We start from the raw sequence: 25813 nt of genomic DNA, 5'->3' as shown, positions 1-25813 counted from the left end.
TCTCAACAACATAGCATCAAAATATTAAACTAAGCCAGATAGTGGTAGCACATGCCTTTAATCCCAGCACTCAGGAGGCAGAGGTAGGCAGATCTCTGGGTTCTAGGCCCCAGCCTGGTCTACTGATTGAGTTCCAAGATAGTCAAAGTCACACAGAGAAACCCTATCTCAAGACAGACCCTCCCAAATTAAAATATATGCAACAAAACCTCCTGGAAATACAGAATTGGAGAGGGGAACCCCTATGATTGCGGTAGAAAACTTCACACTGGCACACTGAAAGTAAGCAAGCCTGTTCGTGATCTCATCAGGATTGAGTAATCCATAGACTTGAAGTGTAAGACACCCAGCTAAGTGCAAGGGAGAAACTTAGGCCAACAGGAAAAACATCAACTAATGCAGCCCATGTTTTCCTTTGACCTCCGTGCCTTTTAAATGAAGCAATCCAAAACGTAAAGCAATGAATCAAACTTTTATTCCGGAAGAAAAAAGAAAATGCTTGATGTCACCCACATGTCTACACCTTTTGTTCTTTTGGGATAAAGGCTGATTTATTATTCAACTTTTTTGTGACTAATTCAAATGAATCACCTTTGGCCTATCTAGTCAGGGTTCTAGAAGATGTGATTTAGATGGACAGTATACAACCCGTACTAAGGCACCCACTTACAGGCTTGGAGACAACTTTCAAAAATGAAAGAAGGCTGAGGACGTAGCTCAGTGGTAAGCAAGGCGAAACTCTGTTAATAAAGAGCCAGGTACAGTGGTATATGCCTTTAACCCAGCACTCAGAAGGAAGAGGGGGGGAGACTGGAAGGATCAAGTCATCCTCAGCCAGACAGGGAGTTCTGTGCCAGCCAAAGAGACCTTCTCTAAGATGAATAGATAGATGAGAGATAGATAGATAGATAGATAGATAGATAGATGAGAGAGATAGATGGATATATATATATATATATATATATATATATATATATATGGATATATAGAGAGATGATAGAGAGATAGATAGATGATAGATAGGCAAGTGACAGATAAAGTTAAAAGAGAATATTATGCACGACCTTTCAAATAAGCTTTGGAAAAATAAAACTAATACTTCTCTAGAGAAGAGAGTAAAAATTGAGTGAAAAACTTCATAAAGTAGTAAACTTGAATAATTCAGTAACTGATTAAAAAAAAACAGAAAAAATATTTCTGTACCAAAAGACACTCACACTGGGGGATTTTTCTGTGAGCTTTCCAAACTTTTAAGGAAGGAGTGTCATATTTAACTTCATAAGATAAAGTTGGTATCTATAACTCTGTTTTACACAGAAGAATATTCTGGCAAGAATTCTTGGCAAACATTGCACCTATTTTAAGTATAAAAAGACGCCTTCAGATAAAACTCTTTTCTCCATTTGGTGGTAATTGTGCCCTTCCTTCCTTCCTTCCTTCCTTCCTTCCTTCCTTCCTTCCTTCCTCCTTCCCTCCCTCCCTCCCTCCATTCCTTCCTTCCTTCCTTTTCTTTTTCCTTCCTCCCTTCCTTCCTCCTTTTCTTCCTTTCTTCCTTCTTTTCTCCTTCCTTCCTTTCTTCCTTCTCTCTTTCTTTTCCCACATCCCTGTGTCCTGGTAGCTTTTTCCACTGCCTCAATAAACAGTTGGATCAAAATTAACTTGGGGACAAGAGAGTTTCTTGGGCTTCCACCTTCTGATCACAGCTGATCATTGAGAGAAGACAGGGCAGGAACTCAAGCAGGAACAGAGGCAGGGACCATAGAGGAGTCCTGCTAACTGGCTTGTTCTCCATGGCTTGCTCAGTTTGCTTTCTTAAACAATCCTTGACCATCTTCCTGAAGTGGCACCAAAAAGACTGTGGGTGCCATATTAACCAGCAATTAAGAAATGTCCCGATTTAGCTCAGTGGTAGAGCGCTTGCCTAGCAAGTGCAAGGCCCTGGGTTCCATCCTCAGCTCCAAAAAAAAAAATTTGTCTAAAATGTCATTGATGTTATGAGGTTAGGGAACCTTTGTAATCTATCTCATTGGTGGAAGTTATCAGTGCCAGTATCTAGTGACCTATTCTGACTTTCCTCCCTAGTGAGGTAAAGGTAATAATATGAAACTAATCTATAAAGTCACCTTTGGCTTCCAAGTTGTGAGATAATATCATGGATCTCAGGGTGCATAAGATTCTGCTTGCTTTGGGAAACCGCTTTTCATCTGAGTTGGAAACCGAACGGGTGCCGATTCTTTGTTTTTAGAGAATATTGTATTTGAAAGACAAGGACTTTGTCTCCAATCAGAAACACCTCTTTTATATTTGAGAGAAATCTGGGGCCTCGGGAACATACTGTGACAATCCAGTGAGTGCACTTAGCAACTGAGCAAGCGTGGGCTGCGAGTGTGTGGAACCTAGTAACATTAAGAAATCAATTGCAGAGAGGTGCTTTCAGAGCTGAACTTTTTCAAAGGCGTTATGAAGAGGTGTTGAAGCCACAAGGCAATTAGAAAATGACATGCATTTCTCTGCTTGCATAAGATTCTGTAGCTCAAGTTTTCTTACATGTTTTCTGCCCAATTTTCTTATACTTCAGCAGAATAAATCATGGCTATAGACCTCTGTGCAAGTGAAAAAACCCTCAGCCTACAGCGTTCCTCTTGGATGCCCCTTTGGACAGCGGTGGACATGCTGAGGTACTCAGAGATTTGGGAAGTCAAGATATTCATTCCTCTGTATTCTTAAGGCCTGAAAAAGCACCCAAGCTGTAGTGTTAAATAATAAAATAGTTTGTAAAAGGACAGGAAGAAAGAAGTCTGGAAAAATTTCAAGACATAATAGGATATGAGAAAGCTATCATCCAGTGAGATGCCAATCTTTCTTACTTTCTGTTCTTCTTTTTTGACAGGGTCTCTGTGTAGCCCAGGCTGATCTCAAACTTGTGAGCCTCTTTGCATATCTCTAGTTCTGGGATGATAATATATTCATTCATGTGTGCCACGGTGCTCAGCGTGGTGACAATATTTTGAAGCAGGAAAGAAAGTAAGATTTAGCATGTCCAAAAATATGTGTTGGCTTATAGCATTAGAAAACAAACCTGGTTAATTACTGTTCTCTCCCTGTGAGGGAGAATCTCTCTCTCTCTCCCTCTCCCTCTCTCCCTCCTTCCCCCTCCCTCCCTTCCTCTCTCTCTCTCTCTCTCTCTCTCTCTTTCTTTCTTTCTTCCCTTCTTTCTTTCTTTCCTTTTTGAGACAGGGTTTCTCCATGTAGCCCTGGCTGTCCTGGAACTTGCTCTGTAGACCAGGCTGGCCTTGAACTGACAGAGATCTGCCTGCTTCGGCCTCCTGATTGCCTCCCACCATTCCTTGCTTTAAGGGAGAATGTCTTATGAGTCTATCCAGAAACAAAGGCAGGAAAACAGTTGCATCCACAGAAGGTTTTAAAATTAGGAGGTCACATTGACACAGGCAGCCTTCTTTGTAGCTTTGGCCTTGGTTTCTCTGAGACATCCTGTGTTGTCTTTCCAAATGAGCTTTTTTCCTTTTCTTCTTCTTTTTTTTTTTTTTGGAGCTGAGGATCGAACCCCAGGCCTTGCACTTGCTAGGCAAGCTCTCTACCACTGAGCTAAATCCCCAGCCCCCCAAACCAGGGTTTTGTGTTTGGCATTTCTTGGCAGAAATGGACCACCTTTTATGTTCAGTTCCAATGCTAAGCTGAACCTCAGTTTCAGATTCCCCAGAAGACTCTGATTGGTTTAGACAGATAAAGGGCTCATCTTGACCCAATCATTATGAGACTATTAGAGAAGTCACACGCTCCAAACAAGACTCTTGGGTGGGTGGGTAACAGTTGTTAGAAGAGGCTTACATACCTAGGTTTCCTCAAGCGATCTCCTGTAGTCCTCACTAGGATTGTGAAGACCACCAGGGTTGAAAACTTGGATTCATTTGTGAACTGTTACTCCCTTTCAGTTTCCACACTTCTCTGTTTTTTGATTCATTCACGTCATTCAGCAGTTTCAGAATGATGGCCAAGTGCCAGGAATGGTTTGAAGCACTATATAATAGTACATGCAATCTCTGTATGAGAGTCACGACCAGTTGTTTTAAATTTTATTTTGTTTATTATCATTATTACTATTATTGTGTGTGTGTGTGTGTGTGTGTGTGTGTGTGTGTGTGTGTGTTTGATAGAGTTGCTTACAGGAACATGGATGAGAGGTTATTTACAGGAGTATGTGCAACTTAACAGTGTGTGTACCAGTGGGGGGAAAATGTCTTTCATTTCCCTAGTAACCATTAACTGCGTATACATTCTCAGGAAAGGATGGGGCCTTGGGAGTCCTTCTCCATCCCACAATGGAGTGTTAAAAGGCTCTACCTTGTACAGGTCTTGCATAGGTAATCACAGATGCTGTGAGTTCATGATGGCAATGACCATGGTATACCTGGAAGTGTTATGTTATTCCATAACACCCCAGTCCTTCCTGTAACTCTTACGTCCTTTCCACCTCCTCTTCCACCATGTCCCCTTAGCCTTGAAGGGAAGGATAGAGATGTTCCTTTTAGGGATGATTATTCAACAGCCACTTCTCAGTATTTTGAATAGTTAGGAGACTCTATAGTAACCATACCCCAGTGCAAGAAGCTGACAAAAGCTGACATCACTAATATATAGGCATAACCATAAATATTTAGATGACAACTTGATAAGCAAAATATGTCAATTTAGGCACTGGGTGTGGTGGCACATGCTTTTAATACCATCCCTTGGGAGGCAGAGATAGGTGGATCACTGTGAGTTTGAGTCCAGCCTGGGCTACATACTGAGTTCCTAGAATGGTCTACATAGTAACACCCTGACACAAAACAAACAAAAACATGTCCATTTAGCAAAACAGCACCTTCTCTTCGGAGGCCTAGGGCTTCGTTAGCTGTGTTCTTCTCTTTAATCAGGTCACAGTACTAGGAGTGAATTCCCTCCTGAGGAGCAGGTCTCACGTTCAACACAAAAGGGGTTGGTTACCCCATAATAGTCATGCTACTACTGCACTGTGCACTGGGCACAGTCTGTCTGCTAGGTTGGCAGTGTAGTATGTAGAGGTCATGGATGAGGAGAACCGCTTTTGAGTTTTCTATCCCATCATAGTGTTGTAATTTAGTGTTTCAATTGTCAGACGTCATTTTAAAAGCATAAAGAATATCAATTGTATTCCTTAATTTTTCATTTTTTGTGACTTTCTTCTTTACAGTCTTTAAAGATATTTTTCATCTTTTTAAAATTCTGTTTTAGATTTATTATTTTCTGTGTATAAGTGTTTTGCCTGCATTCATGATGCCCATGGAGATCAGAAAGGGTGTCAGATGCCCTGGAACTGGAGTCGTAGATGGTTGTAAGCCACCTTCTGGGTGCTGGGAACTGAACGTGGGTCCTCTGGAAGAGCAACAAGTGTTCGTAACCACTGAGCCATCTTCCCAGCCCAGGTCTTTTTTCTTTGTTATCTTTTTGTTTAGAGAATTTTCTTAACCCATTACTCTGGTACGTGTTTACTGCTGACAAAGCCCCCTAGTTTTCCTTCATTGGTATACGTACACCTTAACTTGCTCTCCATTCGTGAAGTGTATTTTCACTAGGTGTGGAATTTCTGGGAAGGTTAATAGATTTGTTTTTTGTTTTTAATTATTTTTATTCAGCTTTTGGAACCTGTTGTCCTGCTTCCTTCTCAATCTGGATGAGAAATTTGGTATTATCATCAGTTATTTTTCTAATGTACCTAAGTGAAATCATATAGTCTTATACAGTTCTTGAACCTTCCTTCTGCGTCCTGCTGTTGATACTACCTGTGTTGGATTGTTTTTTTGTTTTGGTTTGTTTGTTTTTGTTTTTGTTTTGGCCATCTGGGAGGAGCGAACATCAACTGAGAAAGTACCTCCACCAGATAGGCCTGAGGCAAACTAGGGGATATTGTTACTATTATTGTTGTTGATGATGTGGGAGAGCCCAGCCTTCTCTGGGTGGGGCCATGTCTGTCTGGGCAGGTGGTCCTGAATTGTATAAAAAAGCAACCTGAGTGTGCCACGAGGAGCAGGCCAGTAGGCAGTGTTCCCTCATGGTTTCTGCTGCAGTTCCTGCCTTGAGGTCCTGCCTCGGCTTCTCTCAAGGATAGAATGTGATCTGGAAGTATAAGCTAAATAGATCTTTCTCTCCCCAAACTTGCTTTTAGTGAGTGTTTTATCCCAGTGGGAGAGGTACAAACAAGAACACAGGGTCTCTCACCAAACCTGGAGCTCGCTGTTCTTCAGCCAGGATGGCTGGCCAGGAAGTACCAGCAATCCTCCTGTCTCTGTCCCACCATAGTCCCGTAGTTACAGCGTTGGGAGGCCATTTCTAACTTCTTATGTGAGCACCAGGGATTTGAACCCTGATCCTAGCATTTACACAATCATCACTTTAAACAGCTGAGCCATCTCTTCAGCCCCTGACTCAAAATTCTTTTCTTAAAAAAAGATTTATTTATTTATTATGTATACAGTGTTCTGCCTGCATATCTGCCTGCACGCCAGAAGAGGGCACCAGATCCCATTACAGATGGTTGTGAGCCACCATGTGGTTGCTGGGAGTCGAACTCAGGACCTCTGGAAGAGCAGCCGGTGCTCTTAACCTCTGAGCCACCTCTCCAGACCTGACTTAAAATTCTTGTCTGAGAATTTTAATGTCCCTTCTAGTTTGCATCTAAAACATCTGCTACAGATTCACATTTTGAGTGATTGTTTCTTAGGTGTCCACACTGTTTTGGGAAGCTATGGAACTTTTAGTAAGTGGATCCTAGCTAGATGCTGGAGGGCAGAGGAGGGAAGACTTTGAAGGTTCTAGCCTGGGCCCTGGTTCTAGCCGGAGCTTTCTGCTGCCTGGTCTGTCTTGATGGGAAGAATCTTCACCACACACTTCCACCACACTAAGCTCTGCCGTAATTTCTCCTCCGTGATAGACTGTGTCTCCTGAAATCAAGAACCAAAATAAACCCTTTCTGTATTATGTTGCTAAGATCAGGTATCAGTGTCAATGCCTGTCCCTTACTTTTGAATCTGGGAATGAATATCACGGCTAGAAGTGATTTTTGCATGTACCATGGACATTTGACTATTATTATGAGACTCTAGATGCCCTTCAACTACTCCATTTCAGCAGCCTCCTCTAATACTGGCAGAGGAGAGGGGCATCACCTCATTACTGCTGAGTAGAAGTGAAGTCCATTTCCCACTCAGGCCCAGCTGTCATTTAGTGGAGAGGACAGGTCCTTCTTACAGCCCATCATGGATGCCACCAACTCTCCGTTGATACTTACCAGGACTTTGAGAATCAAGAGTAACTTGTCACAGCTCCCACGTGTTGACACCTCATGACAACGGTAAAGAGAGGTTGGATCTTCCACCAAGGACCCCAATGACACCACAGAGGCCAGTCAGAAGAGACAGGGTCCTTACCTGCAGGGGAGGACAGATAGCATGATTCCTCCCTAAGTCTGATGTGGAGGTGGGTTGGGTACCTTCCACATCCTGGTAAGAGGGAAAAGTCCAGGTGGTTCTCATTTGGCCTTAGCCAGTGGGGTTGAACTTGAGAGTTGCAGTTCCTTCTCTAGAGCTGGACAGAGTAAACGGGCTTCCCTTTGTGTATTTATAATCTTGCTAATATACCCCTTACTAGACAGAGAAGGATTTTTTTTTTCTGTTTGTTCTCATCAACGTGTCTTTAGAATTTCATCTAAAATATATGAGGGTTCCACTTGCCATTTACACATTTCAGTGTATTTATTTATTTATTTATTTATTTATTTATTTATTTATTTCATGTAGCCCAAGTTAGCCTTGAACTTGCTATGCAGCTCAGGGTGGTCTTTCATCTTCCTGCCTCGACCTCCCAAGTGCCAAGATTATAGGCGTCACCACCAATCCCAGCCCTCTCACATTTAAACTTATATATAAAGATAATTATATGCACACACACATATAATTAAGATATCAATAAGGTATCTTAAATAGCAGAACAGGAATTTGATGCATGCAATTGGAGGGTTATAAAATGAACTAGGTTATGAGACAAGCCATACATTCATGATGGTAACAACATTCCAGAGAGACAAAGGGAGCCCAGGAATCACACCTTTAGAGCTGAAATGCAAAGAACTTGCCCAGTGGGACAGTGTCCAGTGCCATAGGGGAGGCTGGGCTGAGGGAAGTACTACCCACGGCTCTTATGAACAGGAAGAGAACACCACTTCTCTGTTTTTTTAAACACTTAAATTTCTCCCCAGTTCTTATTAGTGAAGAAGGACCTGGGGACAAGCAGGCATGTGTCTGGCACCTTCCCTTTCCCTGACAAGTAAACTGAAGCTTAGAGAGCTGTGTAACTTGACTAGAATTCTACAGGTGCCCATCAGTCCATCAGGGCTCAGTGTCTGCGGCCCTGTACTTCCAGCTATTGGGAGACTCCAGGAAGTGAAGGTGTTACAGCTTCTGAGTTTGGATAGTTTAGTGTCAGTCTTTATTTGTCCTTTAAGAACACAGGAAACAGATGAGTGACTAAAACTAGAAGCCTAATACATACACTTGAAGATTTTCTGGATATCTTAGGGTCTCTATTGCTGTGAAGGGACACCATGACCACGGCAACTCTTATAAAAGAGAACATTTATTTGGAGCCTGCTCACAGTTTCAGAGGTTTAGTCCATTATTATGTCGGGGAGCATGGTGACATGCAGGTAAATGTGGTGATGGAGAAGGAGCTGAGAGTTCTGTACCCTGATCCACAGGCAGCAGGAAGAGAGACAGACATTGGACCTGGATTGAGCTTCTGAAACCTCAAAGCCCACTCTCAGAGACACACTCCAACAAAGCCTCAACTCCTAATAGTGCCACTCCCTCTGGGGACAATTTTCTTTCAAACCACCACACAGGGGAAGTTCTAGAGTAGTGAAAAGGTTGCACTGACCATGATATTTATTTTGAAACAATTTTTCCTATTTTCTTTTCCTCTTCCCTCCTTTTCTCCCTCTCCATGCTTTTACACTCTTTCATTTTTTTCTTCCTTTCTATAGGATTTCACTGTGTAGCCCAGGCTATCCTAGAACCCATGATGCTTTTGCCTCAGCTTCCCAAGGGCTGAGATGACAGGTGTGTAAAACATACTCTATTTTTTGTTGTCCTGCTTACTTTCTTACTTACTGCTTGCTTTATGTCAAACACCACTCTAGGTAGCCCAATTTTTTTTAACTAACTTAATTCTTGCATCCATCTTGTGCTAGTCTTAGGTCAACTTGACATAATCTAGAGTCATCTGAAAGGAGGGAGCCTCAACTGAGAAAATACCTTCATCCAATCTGGCTGTAGTGCATTTTCTCCTCCTCCTCCTCCTCCTCCTCCTCCTCCTCCTCCTCCTCCTCCTCCTCTTCCTTCTTCTTCTTTGGCTTTTCAAGACGAAGTTTCTCTGTATACCCCTGGCTGTCCTGGAACTGACCTCAAACTCACAGAAATCCACCTGCCTTTGCCTCCCAAGTGCCAAGATTACAGGTGTGTACCACGATGGGATGAATTGGTGCCAAGATTCTAGAATGTTGCTATGACCGCCCTGACCATGTGTTTTGGAAGGATTGTGGAAGGACTTTGGAACTCTGGGCTAGAAAAGCCATTGCGTATTCAAAGCTTGATGAGCTGTTGTGTGGGAACATGGAAGATAAAACTGAGAGCAGTGCAGATGATGGGGGCCGGCCTTGTGACGTTGAGAGGGAAGTTTGAAGACTCAATTGGCGCCATTTTGAAGTAGGACTCTGTCGTTCTGGTCATCTGGGACTGACAAATCAGCAGAGTTGATCAGGAAATAACTGAAGTGACATCTTTGCTTTGCCAGGACAACCAATGCTGCTTGTCTAGAGCTGAGAAATTAGAGGTTGTTACAAAGAGACCAGCATTGTTGAGGTGAGATCCTCTGGGAAACATTTCTGCAGGGTTAGCACACAGAAGCCATGTCCCAGAGAAGGTCAAGGTCGTACCTTGTGCTAGCATCCGAACTTGGAAGTGTAGGCACCCAAGTGATACTGGTTTTGAAAGAGAGAGAGACCAGCGGAGGCTGGGTCTTGGGTGGCAGGGCTGGAGGCCCCGAAGAGAGCCCAGGAGAGGCTGTTGGTAAAAGTGCAGCCCAGCTGGAACAGGAGCCCCTGCATTTTGGAGATGCCAATACCATGGGACAATTGCCAAGAACAGCAGCTGCTGTGGAGTGTAGGCTGCCAGAGCTTAGGAGACAATCTGTATGGGCCACAGAGGGTGAAGTGGGGGAAGTGACCCAAGCCCTGTGGAGGAGCCTTGAAGATTGTGAATGGATCCCAGACACAGTGGGAATTTGGTTTTGCTTTGTTCAGATTGTGACTGTGCCTTAGTTATTCCCTCTAGAAATAAAGTATTTAACTTATTTTTTATTTCATAGGAGCACACCGTAGAGAGACTTTGTTTTTTAAAGGGGTGAGTTTTTTTTTTTTTTAAGTGTGTGGATTTATAAGACTTGTGGAACTTTTTACATTTGAAAATGTTTTATATCATGATGTTGATATTAATTAACAAGAAAGGAAAGATGGTGGCCTAGCAGTGATGTGTTTGTGTGTCAGGTTGACAAGGGATCAGTTGTGCTGGCTAGTTTTATGTGAACTTGACACGGCTGGAGTCATTTGAAAGGAGGGAGCCTCAGTTGAGAAAATGCCACCATAAGACCCAGCTGTAGAGCATTTTCTTAATTAGTGATTGATGAGGAAGGGCCCAGCCCATTGTGGGTGGTGCCATCTCTGGGCTGGCAGTCCTGGGCTCTATAAGAAAGCAGGCTGAGAAAGCCAGTAAGCAGCACCCCTCCATGGCCTCTGCATCAGCTCCTGTCTCCAGGTTCCTGTCCTGCTTGAGTTCCTGTCCTGACTTCTTTCAGGGATGGACAGCAATGTGGAAGCGTAAGCCACATAAACCCTTCCCTCCACAAGTTGCTTTTGGTCCTGGTGTTTCATCACAGCAATAGAAAAATAATTAACACACATCTGTGTGGTGGATTTCCTATTATCTGCAGTTTATGGACGAAAAAGTCGATTCACAGAGAGGCTAACTGAAAATTTTAAGGTCTCGTGCCTTCCAGATGCTGAGTTGGTTACTCAGTCTTTGAGTCTACAAGCCCACATCCTTTGCTATTCTTCTCTAGTTCTTGCAACCATCCTGGTATGCTCTGGAGAATAAATCTGGTGACAACCTATGACAATCACAGCCAAAAAACAAATAGGCAGCAAGCATTAATTCAAACAAACAAGCTATGCATGTCTGCTTACTTATGAGTTTAATAATTCAACCAGTATTTCTTCCTTTTTATTTTCCTTTTTTTTCCTTCCTACTAAAACACTGCTTAAAACTACTCTTTTGGCAATACTTAAAAATAAACACGTACATGGTTTGAGGAGAAGGAAAAAAACATTTTTTTTAATACCTAAAAGGAGACAAGGCTTGTCAACGAATGCCACAATCATAATGAACATTGAACAGATAAAATTACCTGCATCTCCTTAAATAAAACTTTATAAAATTCTGTGGAAGAGGATGCTTACATAACAGAAAACTTGATGAAGCCCCTGCACAGAAAAACTGAGAATGGATCTTATATATTTAAAAGCAAATGTGTAGCGAGTTATGAATAGTCTACTGGCAACACGTCCCGATGGGCAGGAAGCCAATTTTGTTGCTTGCTTACAGGAATTATTTAATTGTTTCATCGATGACTCATAGTAAGAGCTTAGATGCCTTTGTCTTTCCAAGAGAATAAGAACAATGGTGAATGGGAACTGAGGAGAAAAATTTGACTGTGGGTAAATCAAAAGCAGAGAAGCATGGGAAATGTAAAAGTGGAGGATGTGAAAACTCCCTTAAATTTAACTATGTCCATATCCTTAGATCCTTGGTAAAGTCTCAGGGAGACAAAGACCCCAGGTCTGAACCAGGGGTCTGAATTACCAGGGATGAATCTATTTATAGAATTCTATCACAACAGGCCTGGCCTAAGACTGGTACTATAAAAATAGAGGGAGAAGTCGGCCTAGAGCAGTGTTGAGCTGTAGAAGCATCATGTGATCTAGCAGCTACATTAAAAAATTAAAAGTAAGCAAATGGAATTAATTTTGATAATGTATTTCATTTCAACATATGCAAAGTCATTTCAAAAAAGGCATCACTGCAAAAAATGATTGTTAAATATTATTTTTAGTATGAAACCTTTAAATTTGGTCACGTATATTATGCATACAGTACATCTTGGTGTAAACTGGCCACATGAGTCTTTACTGAGACCACGGTGCTGACAAGCCAATACAGCCTGGCCATTTGAGCGCTCAGCAGTCACATATGGCTGGTGACTGCCTTAAGGGGCATTACAGGTGTAGATATTGGGACCAGAAAAGGAATGGAAGGACTCAATGAAACTCAGTTTCTTGTTTAGTGACTGTATAATAGTGGCATCCGGTGACAGGATCAAGGGGTAAGTTAGGGGACTTTAGCTACTTTATCATGTCAATCAAACCCATGAAGGCAACAAATGAGTATAAAAGGTAAACAAAACCCACATGATTGCCTAGAAGATGCAGCTTTAAAACTCTCCTCTAGGCCGGGCGGTGGTGGCTCACGTCTTTAATCCCAGCACTTGGGAGGCAGAGCCAGGCAGATCTTTGTGAGTTCGAGGCCAGCCTGGTCTACAGAGCAAGATCCAGGAAAGGCGCAAAACTACGCAGAGAAACCTTGACTCACCCCCCCACCAAAAAAAAAAAAAAACAAACCTCTGAGCTCAACCTTTCTATCTGTTTTCACACCAACCTTCTATTATGAGAATTATGGTGCTCTGCATGTCACTATTGGTTGGACTGGTCACCATTGTTTGGACTGGTCACTCTTGGCTGGGCTGGTCACCGTTGGCTGGCTTTATTAAGGGAATGCAGGAGACAGATGAGCCAGTTAAGCTATTTGGCTTCCAAAGGGAAATGACAGCCCTAACCCTGTGGGACTTTGTAGAATTCAGGGAGACAATCTGCTAAGAATATCAGTGGTAGGTAACATTCTCTTGATTACAAGAACCAAAAATGGACAGATGTTATATTCCTTATTGACTTCACATTATGAAAGAAAGGCTTGGAAACCATTATACTGGAGTTTCCTAGTTTGGATTTTATTTTATTTTTATTTATAATGTTTAATATAATGTGATTGTTGTATAAATGCAGTACAGGGGAAATAATGACAAGAAAAATCTATACATCCCATCTAGATGACATCCCTGCCATTGGTCCCCCATTACCTGTTGTATATGTCCTCTCTCACTAATGCCCCCTTCCTCTTCAGAGCTCATGTGTTCTGTGGCCTCCCTACCATGCTTCCTTAAAGCCTGTCTTCCCATATCTCATGAGCCTATCTTGTTTCCTGGCTTTTCCCTGTACTTTCTCTCATTTAAACATGCATATTTAACCTTTGGAAGCTAAGATCCACCTATAAGATAGGATATGCAGTATTTGTCTTTGTGAGTCTGGGAGCCTTCCTTGATTTTTTTTTAATTCTTCTCTTTTACTGCTGAATACAATTCCATTGTATTTTCATTATCCATTCATCTACCGATGGCCATCTGAGTTGATTCTCTTTCCTTGCTATTGTCAAGATAGTAAAGGAAACTGAGTGAACAGAAAGCCTACAGTATGGGAGGAAAAAAGCTGTGCTACAATTTGATTAATCTCTACAACACATAAAGAACTGCAAAAATTACTCCCAAATTCCAAGACTGAATATCAATAAATGGGCAAATGACCTGGATATACAGTTACCAAAAGAAGTATAAATGGCCAGTAAACATTTTAAAAAATGTTCAACATCCTTAGCCATCAGAGAAATACTAATTAAAACTACTAGTCAGGGGGCTGGAGAAATGGCTCAGTGGTTAAGAGCACTGGCTGCTCTTCCAGAGGACCTGGGTTCAATTCCCAGCACCTACATGGCAGCTCACAACTGTCTGTAACTCCAGATCTGGCACCCTCATACCAATGCACATAAAATAAAATAAAATAAAAACCTATGCACATGAAATTAAAAATTAAAAAATTAAAGCTACTAGTCACTCAGAATGACTATCATTTCCAAAAGAAATAGTAACAAATATTGCCAAGATGCAGGAAGAGGACACCTTATTTATTTATTGTTGGTGGGTGTCTTAGTTAGGGTTTCTATTGCTGTGAAGAGATACCATGACCACGGCAGCTCTTATAAGGAAACATTTAATGGAAGAAGCAGCTTACAGTTTCAGAGGTTCATTCAGTCCACTATCACCAATGTGGTACATGGTGGCATGCAGGCAGATACGGTGATGGAGAGGTAAAAACTGAGAGTTCTACATCTTGCAGACAATAGGAAGTAGACTGATTACCACACTGAGTAAAGCTTGAGCAAAAGAGACCTCAAAGCCCACCACTACAGTGCCATACTACCTCCAATGAGTCCAAACCTACTTCAACATAGCCACACCTCCTAACAGTGCCACTCCCTATAGGTTTATGGGGGCCAATTACATTCAAGCTGCCACAGTGGGAGTGTTAACTGGTGCAGTCACTATGGATGATCTGTGTGAACGTGTTTCAAAATGCTAAAAATAAGCCGGGGCGGTGGTGGCGCATGCCTTTAATCCCAGCACTTGGGAGGCAGAGGCAGGCGGATCTCTGTGAGTTCAAGGCCAGCCTGGGCTACAGAGTGAGTTCCAGGAAAGGCGCAAAGCTACACAGAGAAACCTTGTCTCAAAACAAAACAAAACAAAAACAAAACAAAACAAAACAAAACCCCATAAAACCAAAACAAACAAAACAAAACAACAACAACAACAACAACAACCCCACTAAAAATAGATCTACCATAGGACCCAGCTATAGCAGTCCTGGAATAGACCCAAAGGACTTTGCATGCTGCTACAGAGATACCTGTACATACGTGGTTATCACGCTGGCTAACCCAGGAAGCCAAATGTAGAATTCAGTTCTCTGAATGCAGTGTTCTATGACAGACTGGACTCAGAGACTCTTCCCTTGTCTGCAAGCGCTCTTCCATTCCACATCCTGCTTAAGCTTTTCCTCCAGATCCATCAGAGTCCTGGATTGCAATGCATCTTTGTGCTTTTCCATTTTTCTTCCTCCTCTTTCCTAACCTGGGAGTTTCAGTCTCTCAGTTCAAGGCTGAAAATTGGTAGGGGAAGGATGTTATAAGAAATGTCTCATTTCAAAGGTTCGTGTAGACCTTAAGTATGGGTGCTCAGTCTAAAAGTGCATGAGCGACACCAAATACGTTCTGTCCTTTGAGACTCAGTAAATAGAGCAAGGAGGAGCTAGGTCTATAATAGACTTCTACAGGTACCAGAATGACAGTTATCTCCTTAGGAAGTTGTTCATTTTAAGTTTGTAGCGTTGGTATCCAGTAGCTGCGTCTGTATGCTTTAGGTAAAAACGTATTCTTTCCCACTGCCCCCCCCCCCCCCAGTGAAGCAATGTGTATAAACCTGCACTGTGCAAAAAAGAATGTAGAACAAAGGTTCATTGCGGTCTCAACTTCCTGGGAGAGCAAACTGCCAGCAGACTGACTTTCCAATGCCTTTGGCTTAACTTTATAGGGCTTTCTTAGATTAATTTTATTTCACGTTTTGTCCACAGGAATGTGTGTGCATCATGTGCATGCCCGGTGCTGGGCAAGGACAGAAGAGGATGCTATTGATGGTTGTGAGCAACCATGTAGGTGCTGGGAACCAAATCCCGGTCCTCTGCAGAAACAACAAGCACTCTTAGCCACCAAGCCATCTCTCCAGTCCACTTAACTTTTGATTCTTTTAAGATTTATTTATTTATTGTTTACAGTATTCTATTTGCTTGTATTCCTGCATGCAAGAAGAGGGCGCCAGATCTCACTATAGATGGTTGTAAGCCACCATGTGGTTGCTGGGAACTGAACTCAGGACCTCTGGAAGAACAGTCAGTGCTCTTAACGTCTGAGCCATCTCTCCAGCCCAACTTTTGATTCTTAAAGAAACTTTTATTTGAACAATGAGTACAGGACAGTTGTTAAAGGAATGAAAGGGGTAGAGACAAGTTTGAAGGTGTCTTTGCTCTCTTACCTCCCATGTGTGGCTATTTTTAATAGAGTGGTCTTTTTTAGAGCTCAGTTCTCTTATTTTCATTCCCATCCTGTGTCTTTCTTCTTGCTCATCACATATAGAAACATATAAAAACACATACACATAAGCAGATATTATAGTTTGGCTTTGTGTGACTTTTTTAAAAAGTCTGTTTGTTTCAATGGGTATGTCTATGCACCAGGCTCGTTCCTGGTGTCCCAGACACAAACAAACAAACAAACAGTGTCAGATGCCTTGGAACTGAACTGTGTTTTTGTTGTTGTTTGTTTGTTTGTTTTTGGTCTGTGTAGTTTGGTGTCTGTCCTGGATCTTGTTCTGTAGACCAGGCTGGCCTCGAACTCTCAGAGATCTGCCTGGCTCTGCCTTCCAAGTGCTGGCTGGGGTTAAAGGCATGTGCCATCACTGCCTGGCCCTGAACTGTGTTCTTAACAGGGCTCCAGCCCCATGGCATACCTTATAAATACATATTAACACATTTTTCACAATATACTTTTTCCTTTTTTTTTTTTTTTAAAAGAAAGCCCTAAAAATATTGTCAGGTCAAAACATAAAGATCCACTACATTTCCTTAGGCTATTGGCTCGTATTTAGTCCTGTGAGAAAATTTTAGCTCACAAACGTATTATCGATATAGCCAGAAGGTTTCTAATACTTTACTATTACTAACATTTAATGCTAGCAATAAACACATTGTATGTTTCCCCCATATACTTACATATGTGCATCTTTCTACATGTGTGCCTCTCGTTTCCCAAAACAAAAAAAAGGACATGTCTAACTCTTCAAACACAGGTTGTTTTTGTCACATAGTTGTTTGTGTGTGGCATCACCATTTTAGGGAGCCAGGCTCTCCTTTGGTTCTCACGGCTCTGCCCTCTGCTGTTGCAGGCATTAGCAATGAATGGTGGTGTATCTCAGGCAGACCTTAGGCTCTGCCTTGGATTTCCCATTTCCCTTCCCATCTTCATGGAGCCTTCACCACTGGCAGCTTCCCCTTAGGGAAGCCAGCTTTCAGAATCACAGTCTTCACACTGAAGCCCCCCCTTCCTGTCCGCATATTCTAACAGCTGCTGTAACAGGCCTGCCCTCAGCGACAGCCTGCTTGGCTCTATCTACAAGCTGAAGCCACTGTCTGGCATTTCTGGTTCCTCCCATGGCTTTTGAATTAAGATCAAGCACATCATATTACAAACAGCTGCCTAAGGAGCCAGGCGATCCAAGCTGGAAGTACAGGGATGACTCTTCACATGAGCAAGACAGTATGTATACTTTCTGCCTATTCTTGTGTATTCTAAGACACAGCATAAAGTTGGTGAGAGATACCCTACAGCTGAGCCACTGTGTTTTCATAATTCACTGGTCAGACTGGGTTTTGTTTACATCCATTCCTGCTCCCATTTCCCTCAGTCCAGTTTTAGTAGAACCACACCAGGAATAAAGCCTCCCATGAACCTTTTCTTAAGATTCATCTTTTTAGGAAAACCTTAAATCAACACAGTAGGAATGTGGGATTAATAAAAAGAGTCATCAAAATGGGATTTTAGATTTGGATTGCTCATCTACCTGAGAGCCCCAGGGACCTGTTTGTCCTTGGGGGGGCAGATGACAATTTAAAGTGTATTTCAAAAGAGACAACGTGTCTACTACAGCTTGGGGCAAATGCAGGTTTGAGTTTGCTGGAAGCCATACCTAGGATCTGATTATGTAGCAGCTAGTCCAAGAGTGGATCCTAGAGACACAGCCTCAGAATTGAATTCCTAAATTCCTCTGGGTCTTCCAGGCTGGGCCTAAGTAGCTCTTAACTACTTGCTAGACAACAACAGTTTCTGTTTGCCTGCGGGACGGGGGGGTAGACAATGACATAATCCGAAGCAGGTGCCTGGCAAGACCGGACTTGTTTTCCTGAAAATATACCCGCAACATACTTGATTGCCTTCTGGCTGGAAAGCAAGGTTGGGTTTCAGCACAAACTGAGCAGGGAGCCACAAGTTCTGCTTTGAGCAGGTACAGACCCTGCGCCATAGGAATGGCAGAACCCTGCATTTAATAGGCTTCGGCTGCAACCAGATAGAGTGGGCGCCGGGGTGGATCTTGAATACACTAGGAGTCTCCTCTTCTCCACAGTTTAGCTTGGTTGAAGGAGACGATATGCAGAAGAACCTTAGCACTGGTTCTCTAAACTCTGGAGTTAGAACTATCATATGTGTGAGAGAGACGGTACAGATGCCCGACACTGTTTACCCCAGTATTAGAAACATCACGGCACTCAGAGCTGCAGGTTTTTGTTTCGGTATCAAGGATTTGAAAGATGCACAGGTATCACTGCCCACAGCTACGTGTCTGCTGGTGAGGATTTTAGGTTTGGGAAACTTAGGAACTCAGTGTTCTGGGTAATGTTGCTGATCCAGATATCCACTGCTAGCCAATATTAAACAAACCTGTTCGTTTTAACTGAGAAGCATCTTTATTTGGGCTTTCCATCAATCTGGATTGCAGTTGCTGTTTATCAAGGCACTGCACACACAGCAGGTCATGCATTACACACATCACTTCTTGGTGAGTGGTTTAGCTTTCCTGTTTTATTTGGGTACCAAAACGTAAGGAGCATTTCTCTTGTACGTCTGTAGGTTTTTAGGATAAGCCCCCTTTTAAGACCATAAACACAGTGTTAAGATATTTACTACTTTTATAATTCCATATAGGATAATGTAGTTCTTATATAAATTATGTCTTACTCTCTCAAGCTCGTTTGGGTTAGGCTTTTGTTTTCTCCTGATTCTGCCTCAGTGTCTGCTCATGTTTGCAGTCTCTCTGTTGACTGCACATAATTATTAAGATACAATTTCCACTCCAGTCTCTTTTGTCTTGTTCTGCCATAAAAATATCCTTTTAAGACAGGCAGTGGTGACACACGCCTTTAGTGCCAGCACTTGGGAGGTAGAGGAAGGTGGATCTCTGTTGAGTTCGAGGTGTACAAAGCCAGGATTGTTACACAGAGAAACGATGTCTCAAAAAATAAAACACAAAACAAAACAAAACAAAAATCCTTTCTAAACTATATAAAATACAAACTGGGTCTTGTACTTCTCTGCTTAGGAGCTTTCCATGATTCCCAACTAAATAATTCTAATTAGCAAATATTTACAAAGCACTGTTTTATGGGGTTTCCGTGTTTTAAGTCATTTATTCGCGGTTGGGGGTGGGGGAACAGCAACAACAGAAAACAGATACTGAGGTCTTAGAGACGAACTAAACAAGGCATAGCCAGGCTAAATACAACGGAAAAACTCAACATTCAAATCACACTTTCTGGTCCCCCTTGGTAAGCTTTGTGTGTGTGTGTGTGTGTGTGTAGAGAGGTCAGAGGTTGACAATGAGTCCTTCCCGCTGTTGTTCTCCGCCTTACTTTATGAGACAGGTACTGTCGGTGAACTCATACCTCACTGATTTGCTAAACCAGCCAGTGAGAGAGCTCTTGGAACCCGCCCCCGAGCACCAGAATACAGATTTATGTGTGACCATATCCAGCGTTGATTTGCGTTTTGGGGTCTGGATTCAGGTTTCCACGGCAGGCATTTACCAACTGAACAGCTCCCCAACACACTGGATTTTAATCTGGACACTATACCTCTGTGTTTGACCTACCGGTCACCCTTGGTAAGCCCACTGTAACTTTAAGATATCAAAAGGTCAAAAGGAACTTAACGCTGGAGCCTACCAAAAGCTTAGCTTCACGAACATTAGGTGTCCTTAGACCACTTCCATTCATGGATAGCTGGACGAACTCATCCCCAGGCAATGTCCATTTTACAAGGTGATGACTATCTCATGTCATTTAGTGACTATCGCATTAGTAATAAAAATCAAAGCTGGGGTGGTGGTGGCGGCGGTGGCAGCGGCGGCGGTGGTGCACGCCTTTAATCCCAGCACTGGGGAGGCAAAGCCAGGCGGGTCTCTGTGAGTTCCAGGCCAGCCTGGGCTACAGAGTGAGATCCAGGACAAGCACCAAAGCTGCACAGAGAAACCCTGCCTCTAAACAAACAAACAAACAAACAAACAAATAAAATCAAAATGTCATATGGGTATTCCTCTATACCAATTTAAAGCTGGAAAAAATAATCCCAAGTAAAATTGTCATATGTTGGGGAAGTCTGTTCACTTTTCTGTCCAAAGGGCTCCACTGAACACAAAACCAAATGAAGATTTCTGAGCACACCTTCCACCCGCTCTCTGTTTGGTCATGCGCCCCTTCCAGCTCATCTCGGGCTTTGGCTTGGTACTAGGTTGGTACAGTAAACAGGCAGGTGAATGCTGCAGGGTCTTTCAGGCAAGGGAGGCAGTTCTAATCCACAGCTAAGCCATCGTCTCCATGGCAACCCTTTGTTCTCCCTGCAGCCCCCAGCTTCATCTTGGGACTTCTCTAAGAGCCTTTGACCTTATCCCAGCTTTTTTTTTTTTTTTTTTTTTTTAATTGTGGAAAGCTGTCTACACTCACTGGCTTCTTGTAGGGAGAGTGTGTGCTCATGTGTAGATTTATTCAGGCACACAATGGAATGGGTGTGTTTAACTGAATGAATATATGAAGAAATAAGCAACAAAAATTTAAGTTCACATATTAGTTGGTGATGTGGGAAAGGAGGGTTTTTGTATTTTCTTTTTTAAAGAACCATACATTCTATTTAGGACAGTCTAAGTGATTAACGGCTGAATATCTAACAGGAAAAAAACCCACTAACCTTATTTATTATTTCTCTAACCATAACTTAAGATATAAAAGGATTCTGAACGAGCAGAAAGAATCTCGGCAGCCAGCAAAGGCATTAATTATAAGAAACAGCAATTTACATTATTTATGAGGAAGCTATTTACATTGCCTGGCCCTGCCAGTGGCTGCCTCCCTCTATTCTTTCATTACAGGGAGAATAAGGGAAACTGACATGGGACAAGAAGAGGTATCATCAAGCCTGCATCTCATTTCAGGAAGACAGCATCTCTTTTTAAAAAAATGTGTTTTAAAACCCCTCAAATATAATCGAAAGGGGAGAAAATGGAAACTTCCATCTTGCCGCCATGATGATGATTCATAATCCAACACCCCTTTAAATATTCAGACAGGCTTCCAAAACCCACAGCAAGTGAAGGATTGTTAACAGAAGCATGTGCGGGCCGGGGATGATGACTAAGACTGAACGTTTCGTAATTCAAGCACTTGAGTTTAGTCACATTTTTCCCCCTACCAGTGACTTTGAAATCTGTACACTAGGAGGAAGGTCATTTGTTAAAAAAAAAAAAAAAAAAAAAAAAAAAAAACAGTTAAAGCAGGGAAGGAGCAAGCCCACTTCGTTTTATGTTCTCTCCTCTTTTCGGACCTCTTTAGTTCAATTGGAGCCTGCCTCCTGCCGTTCCTATTCGTGGCTACAATAGATAGTTCTCAGTAGCAATTTGCGCTGGCTTTTGATCTGAAACGGACAGGGCTGCTATGTGAAAGCAAGCGGGGAAAGAGAACAGAGAGAATCTACCACGCCAGATTTTTTGTTGTTGTTTTGTTTTTTGGTTTTTTTTCGAGACAGAGTTTCTCTGTGTAGCTTTGCGCCTTTCCTGGATCTCACTCTGTAGCCCAGGCTGGCCTCGAACTCACAGAGATCCGCCTGGCTCTGCCTCCGAGTGCTGGGGATTAAGGCGTGCACCGCTGCCACCGCCACCGCCGCCGGGCCACCATGTCAGATTTTTAGAATCAATCTCTCTCTCTCTCTCTCTCTCTCTCTCTCTCTCTCTCTCTCTCTCTCTCTCTCTCCAAATGCTCAACGGACAAAACTCCTCACCCCACCCCCACCTGCTTCTTTAAAAAGTTTATAAAGTTTGTATTGCCCATCTAGAGTGAGATCAAATATTGTGAGTCAATGGGAATATCTGTGTCTTGGAGGGGAATTAGGCCCTGACAGTCAGCTGGATATTCCTCTGTTTCACTGGTTGCCTTGGAAGCTCCTTCATTCACAATGACCTGCTCCAGTGAGCGATTTCCTTGTGACCTTCCTTCCAAGAACATTCCGGTACGGTGCACAGGACATAGGCGGCTGGCCTTACAAGTTAGCACAGATCTATAGGGCTGGAAAGGAACGAGGTCGGATCTAGAAGAGATGAGGCTGTGGTCTTAATGAACTTCTTCGCATCTGGTGGCTGCTAAGGTCACCATCGATATTTTTGAGTGTGAAAGAACAGGTAATAGTTTCAGGGTTAAAGACCTGGTTTTGGAAGCCACCATAAATCTCTGGTTCTTCAATCATTTTTGGCACTGCGTAATTTAGAAGGAAAAGCGGGTCCTCTAGCTGAAATTCAAACCCCAAATTAATAAAGCTGACTCAATGTAGCCCGTGAAATGCAAGGAAAGAACATTTCTTGATGCTAAACATTTTCCCCAAGCATGTAGTCTGCCCATTAGAGGAAAAAAATCTCCCACATCCCTGTTTAAAAATGCACAAGTATTTTGAGAGTTAACAGTTCCAACCATTAGCATGTGTTAATGTCCAAGAGTTAAAGTTGAGTAAAACACGCATTAATTTAGAATAGAGTGACATGTAGGATAAGGCTGAAGTACAAGTAAATAGTAAAAGTAATCCTGATTATTAGAGGCACAAATTCTAATCCCATAGTCACCAACTCAAATTGCCCAGGAGAACGTCGAGGTAGCACGTACTTGTGTTAACCAGCTTCTCAGAGAATTTCCTAATTTCAGTTTCGTTAATAAGCTTCTTTTGGGGGGGGGGGTGTCTCAGTCAGGGTTTCTATTGCTGTGAAGAGACACCATGACCACTCTTATAAAGAACACATTTAATTGGGGTGGCTGGCTTGCAGTTTCAGAGGTTCAGTCCATTATCATCATGATGGGGAGCATGGCGGTGTGCCGCCAGATGTGGTACTGGAGTAGTGGCTGAGAGTCTTACATCTTACAGGAAGTTAACTGAGACACAGGGGGGTATCCTGAGCATAGGAAACCTCAAAGCCCACCCCCACAGTAACACACTTCCTCCAAGAAGGACATACCCTCTCCAACAAAGCCACACCTCCTAATAGTGCCATTCCCTCTGAGCTTATGGGGGTCAATTACATTCAAACTACCACAGGGGACATCATGAATACAGCTTACTCCTTATGATCCCTGGCTTCAGAGCACATATTTAGGACTTGTTCCCTGACACTGTGCTTTGTTCTTTGACTTTGGTCTCCTCAGTGGAGAAATGTTAGTAGCTGAGGTATGACATCATCATAATTAAAAGAGAAGAGCAGTGTTTCGGCTGTGTGGCGGTGGCACATGCCTTTAATCCCAGCAATCGCCAGGCAGGGGCAGGCAGATCTCTGTGAGTTGGAGACCAGCTTGGTCTACAGAATAAGCAGAGAAACCTTCACAGAGAAGCACTTTGAAGAAAAAGAAAAAGAAAAAAAAAGTTTCAAAATACTTAAAATAATGCCAGACACATTTTAATTATTGTAGCCATGGATAATGCATTAAAAGGTCAAAATGGGAAAAATATAGTATAAATTTTTGATGGTGATTTTTAAAAAATAATTTATTTAACTTTATGTGCAATGGTGTGAAGGTGTCAGATCCCTTGGAACTGGAGTTACAGACAGTTGTGAGCGACCCTGTGGGTACTGGGAATTGAACCTGAGTGCTCTGGAAGAATACCAGTGCTCTTAACCACTGAGCCATCTCTCCAGCCCCTTGATAGTAATTTTTTATTGCCTTTCTGTTTAAAACTCCCTCTCTAGCTGTCTTGTTTGTGAATGCCTGGAATCCCAGCACTCAAGAGACTGAGGCAGGAGGATAGTGAGTTTGAGGGACCCCCCCCCACCCACTATGGGCTACAAAAGGAGGTCTTTCTAAAATTAAAAACAAAATTCCACAACAAACAAAAACCTCCAAACAAAACAGAAAGACAGTTATTCATGCATTATACATCAGTGCCATGCGGTTACACAACAAATGGACATTAAAAAAATTTAAATTCATTTGATTGTGTGTGCGTGCGTGCGCGCGCGCATTGCCTAATTCCGAGCATCCTGCCTCTCCAGGCTGTTGGTGCTGCCCTCGCCCTCTAGGGGCCGCTGTGCTTCCGGAACGCGTGCAGGGGGCTCGGTTGCCAGGAGACCGTTGCCTGGCAACCGCGTGTACACCAGCCCCTAGCGTGCTGACTCTGACAGACATGGCGACCTCCAGCTCCTCCTCCAGCTCTTCCTCGGAGACGTCCCGGGAGACCGGGATATCGGTGTCGCCGGTGCAGCTGCCCCCGACGCCGCCGCCGACCTCCACGGCGATTCTCAAGTCGCCCACCGAGTCCAAGTCGAGCTCGCCCAACACGCCGCAGTGGACCTGCTCGGAGGACACGCTGCCCTCCGCCGCCTTCTACGGGCCCCTGGACGCTAAAAACCCGCTCCTGGCCTCTTGCGAGAAGGAGACCCGGGAGCTGTTGGGCTTTATGAAGAAGAAGAAGGCCCTAGCCGCCTCGGAGGAACAGAAGCATGAATTCCATCGGAGGTGGTAAGCCGAGGCAGGGCGCTGGGGAGGGCGCCGCCAGGACAGGGGCGGGGCTCCGGAGCCCAGAGGTGGACGTTCCTGGACATCACAGTCCTTAGCGCTCCTCCAAATTTCAGGTCAAAATAAAAAGTCTGCACAGAAGCGCTTCCTCTCACCCCGGGTTTGGTCTCAGTGTCTTCTCCTGGCCTCTCGGCTCTCTCATGGGTCGCCAAACAGGGCAAAAGTAGACTAAAGACCAACTCTGAGATTGCTCAGGTCCTTGTTTGGTCTCAGCCAATGTTGTCATCAGTGGACGCGTGCATTTTGTTCTTTTTTTTTTTACATCCCGCTGGGGTTACAGAAACTTCTTTTTCTTCTTGACTTTGTGGCTCTTTCTGAGCGTCTGAATGCTTTTTTTGTTTGTTTCTGTCTCCAACTTACTTCTGTAAACTGAAAACAACTTGCTTTTAAGATTTGTTCTTGGAAATGTTACCACCATTTTTTTTTCTGATCTAATGCATTCCAAAATGAGTAGTTACAGATATAGGTAGGCAAGTAGCAAAGAATAACAGACTGGTGAATAATTTTAACTTACATGTCTTCACCATGAATTTAGTATGAACATACAGTTTTAACTTACATTTGTTATTCATGCAAACAGCCTAACGATTTGTTAAGCCCGTAATATACATCTCTGAAAGGTACTTTTCTCAAAAGTAGGAAAGCATCAAGTTAACAATAGACCCCTTCCCCCAAATCATGTATTTCTACTCTGTCCCACCCAGGTTTGAAACACCCCTTTCTCCAGCACACCTACACTTCGGTCTTTGTTGGCCCATTTGATATCTAACAGTCATGGTAACTCAGGATTTGTGTTAAAGTGACCCTTATTTTATTTTTTGGTTTTTCGAGACAGGGTTTCTCTGTGTAGCTTTGCACCTTTCCTGGATCTCTCTCTGTAGACCAGGCTGGCCTCGAACTCACAGAGATCCATCTCCCTCTGTCCCCCGAGTGCTGGGATTAAAGGCGTGCGCCGCCGCCGCCGCCGCCGCCGCCGCCGCCGCCGCCACCACTGCCCAGAAACCCTTATTTTATTTAATAATG

At 43.1% G+C, this 25813-nt stretch overlaps 1 protein-coding gene across 1 annotated transcript in view; it reads left to right on the top strand.

Moving 5' to 3' along the window:
- Positions 1 to 24335: 24335 nt before the first annotated feature.
- Cfap54 (cilia and flagella associated protein 54) overlaps positions 24336 to 25813 on the top strand; it is a 286067-nt gene continuing 284589 nt past the window's right edge. Inside the window, exon 1 of the mRNA XM_036170056.1 lies at positions 24336 to 24733. Within this exon, the coding sequence (XP_036025949.1) occupies positions 24399 to 24733 (335 nt within the window). The 5' untranslated portion in view covers positions 24336 to 24398. The remainder of the gene's footprint in view (positions 24734 to 25813) is intronic.

This window comes from Onychomys torridus, chromosome 20 (assembly GCF_903995425.1).
Source record: "Onychomys torridus chromosome 20, mOncTor1.1, whole genome shotgun sequence".
Classification (NCBI taxonomy): Eukaryota; Metazoa; Chordata; class Mammalia; order Rodentia; family Cricetidae; genus Onychomys; species Onychomys torridus.
Note: the sequence above shows the minus strand (reverse complement) of the source record. Positions and strands in the feature narration are given on the sequence as shown.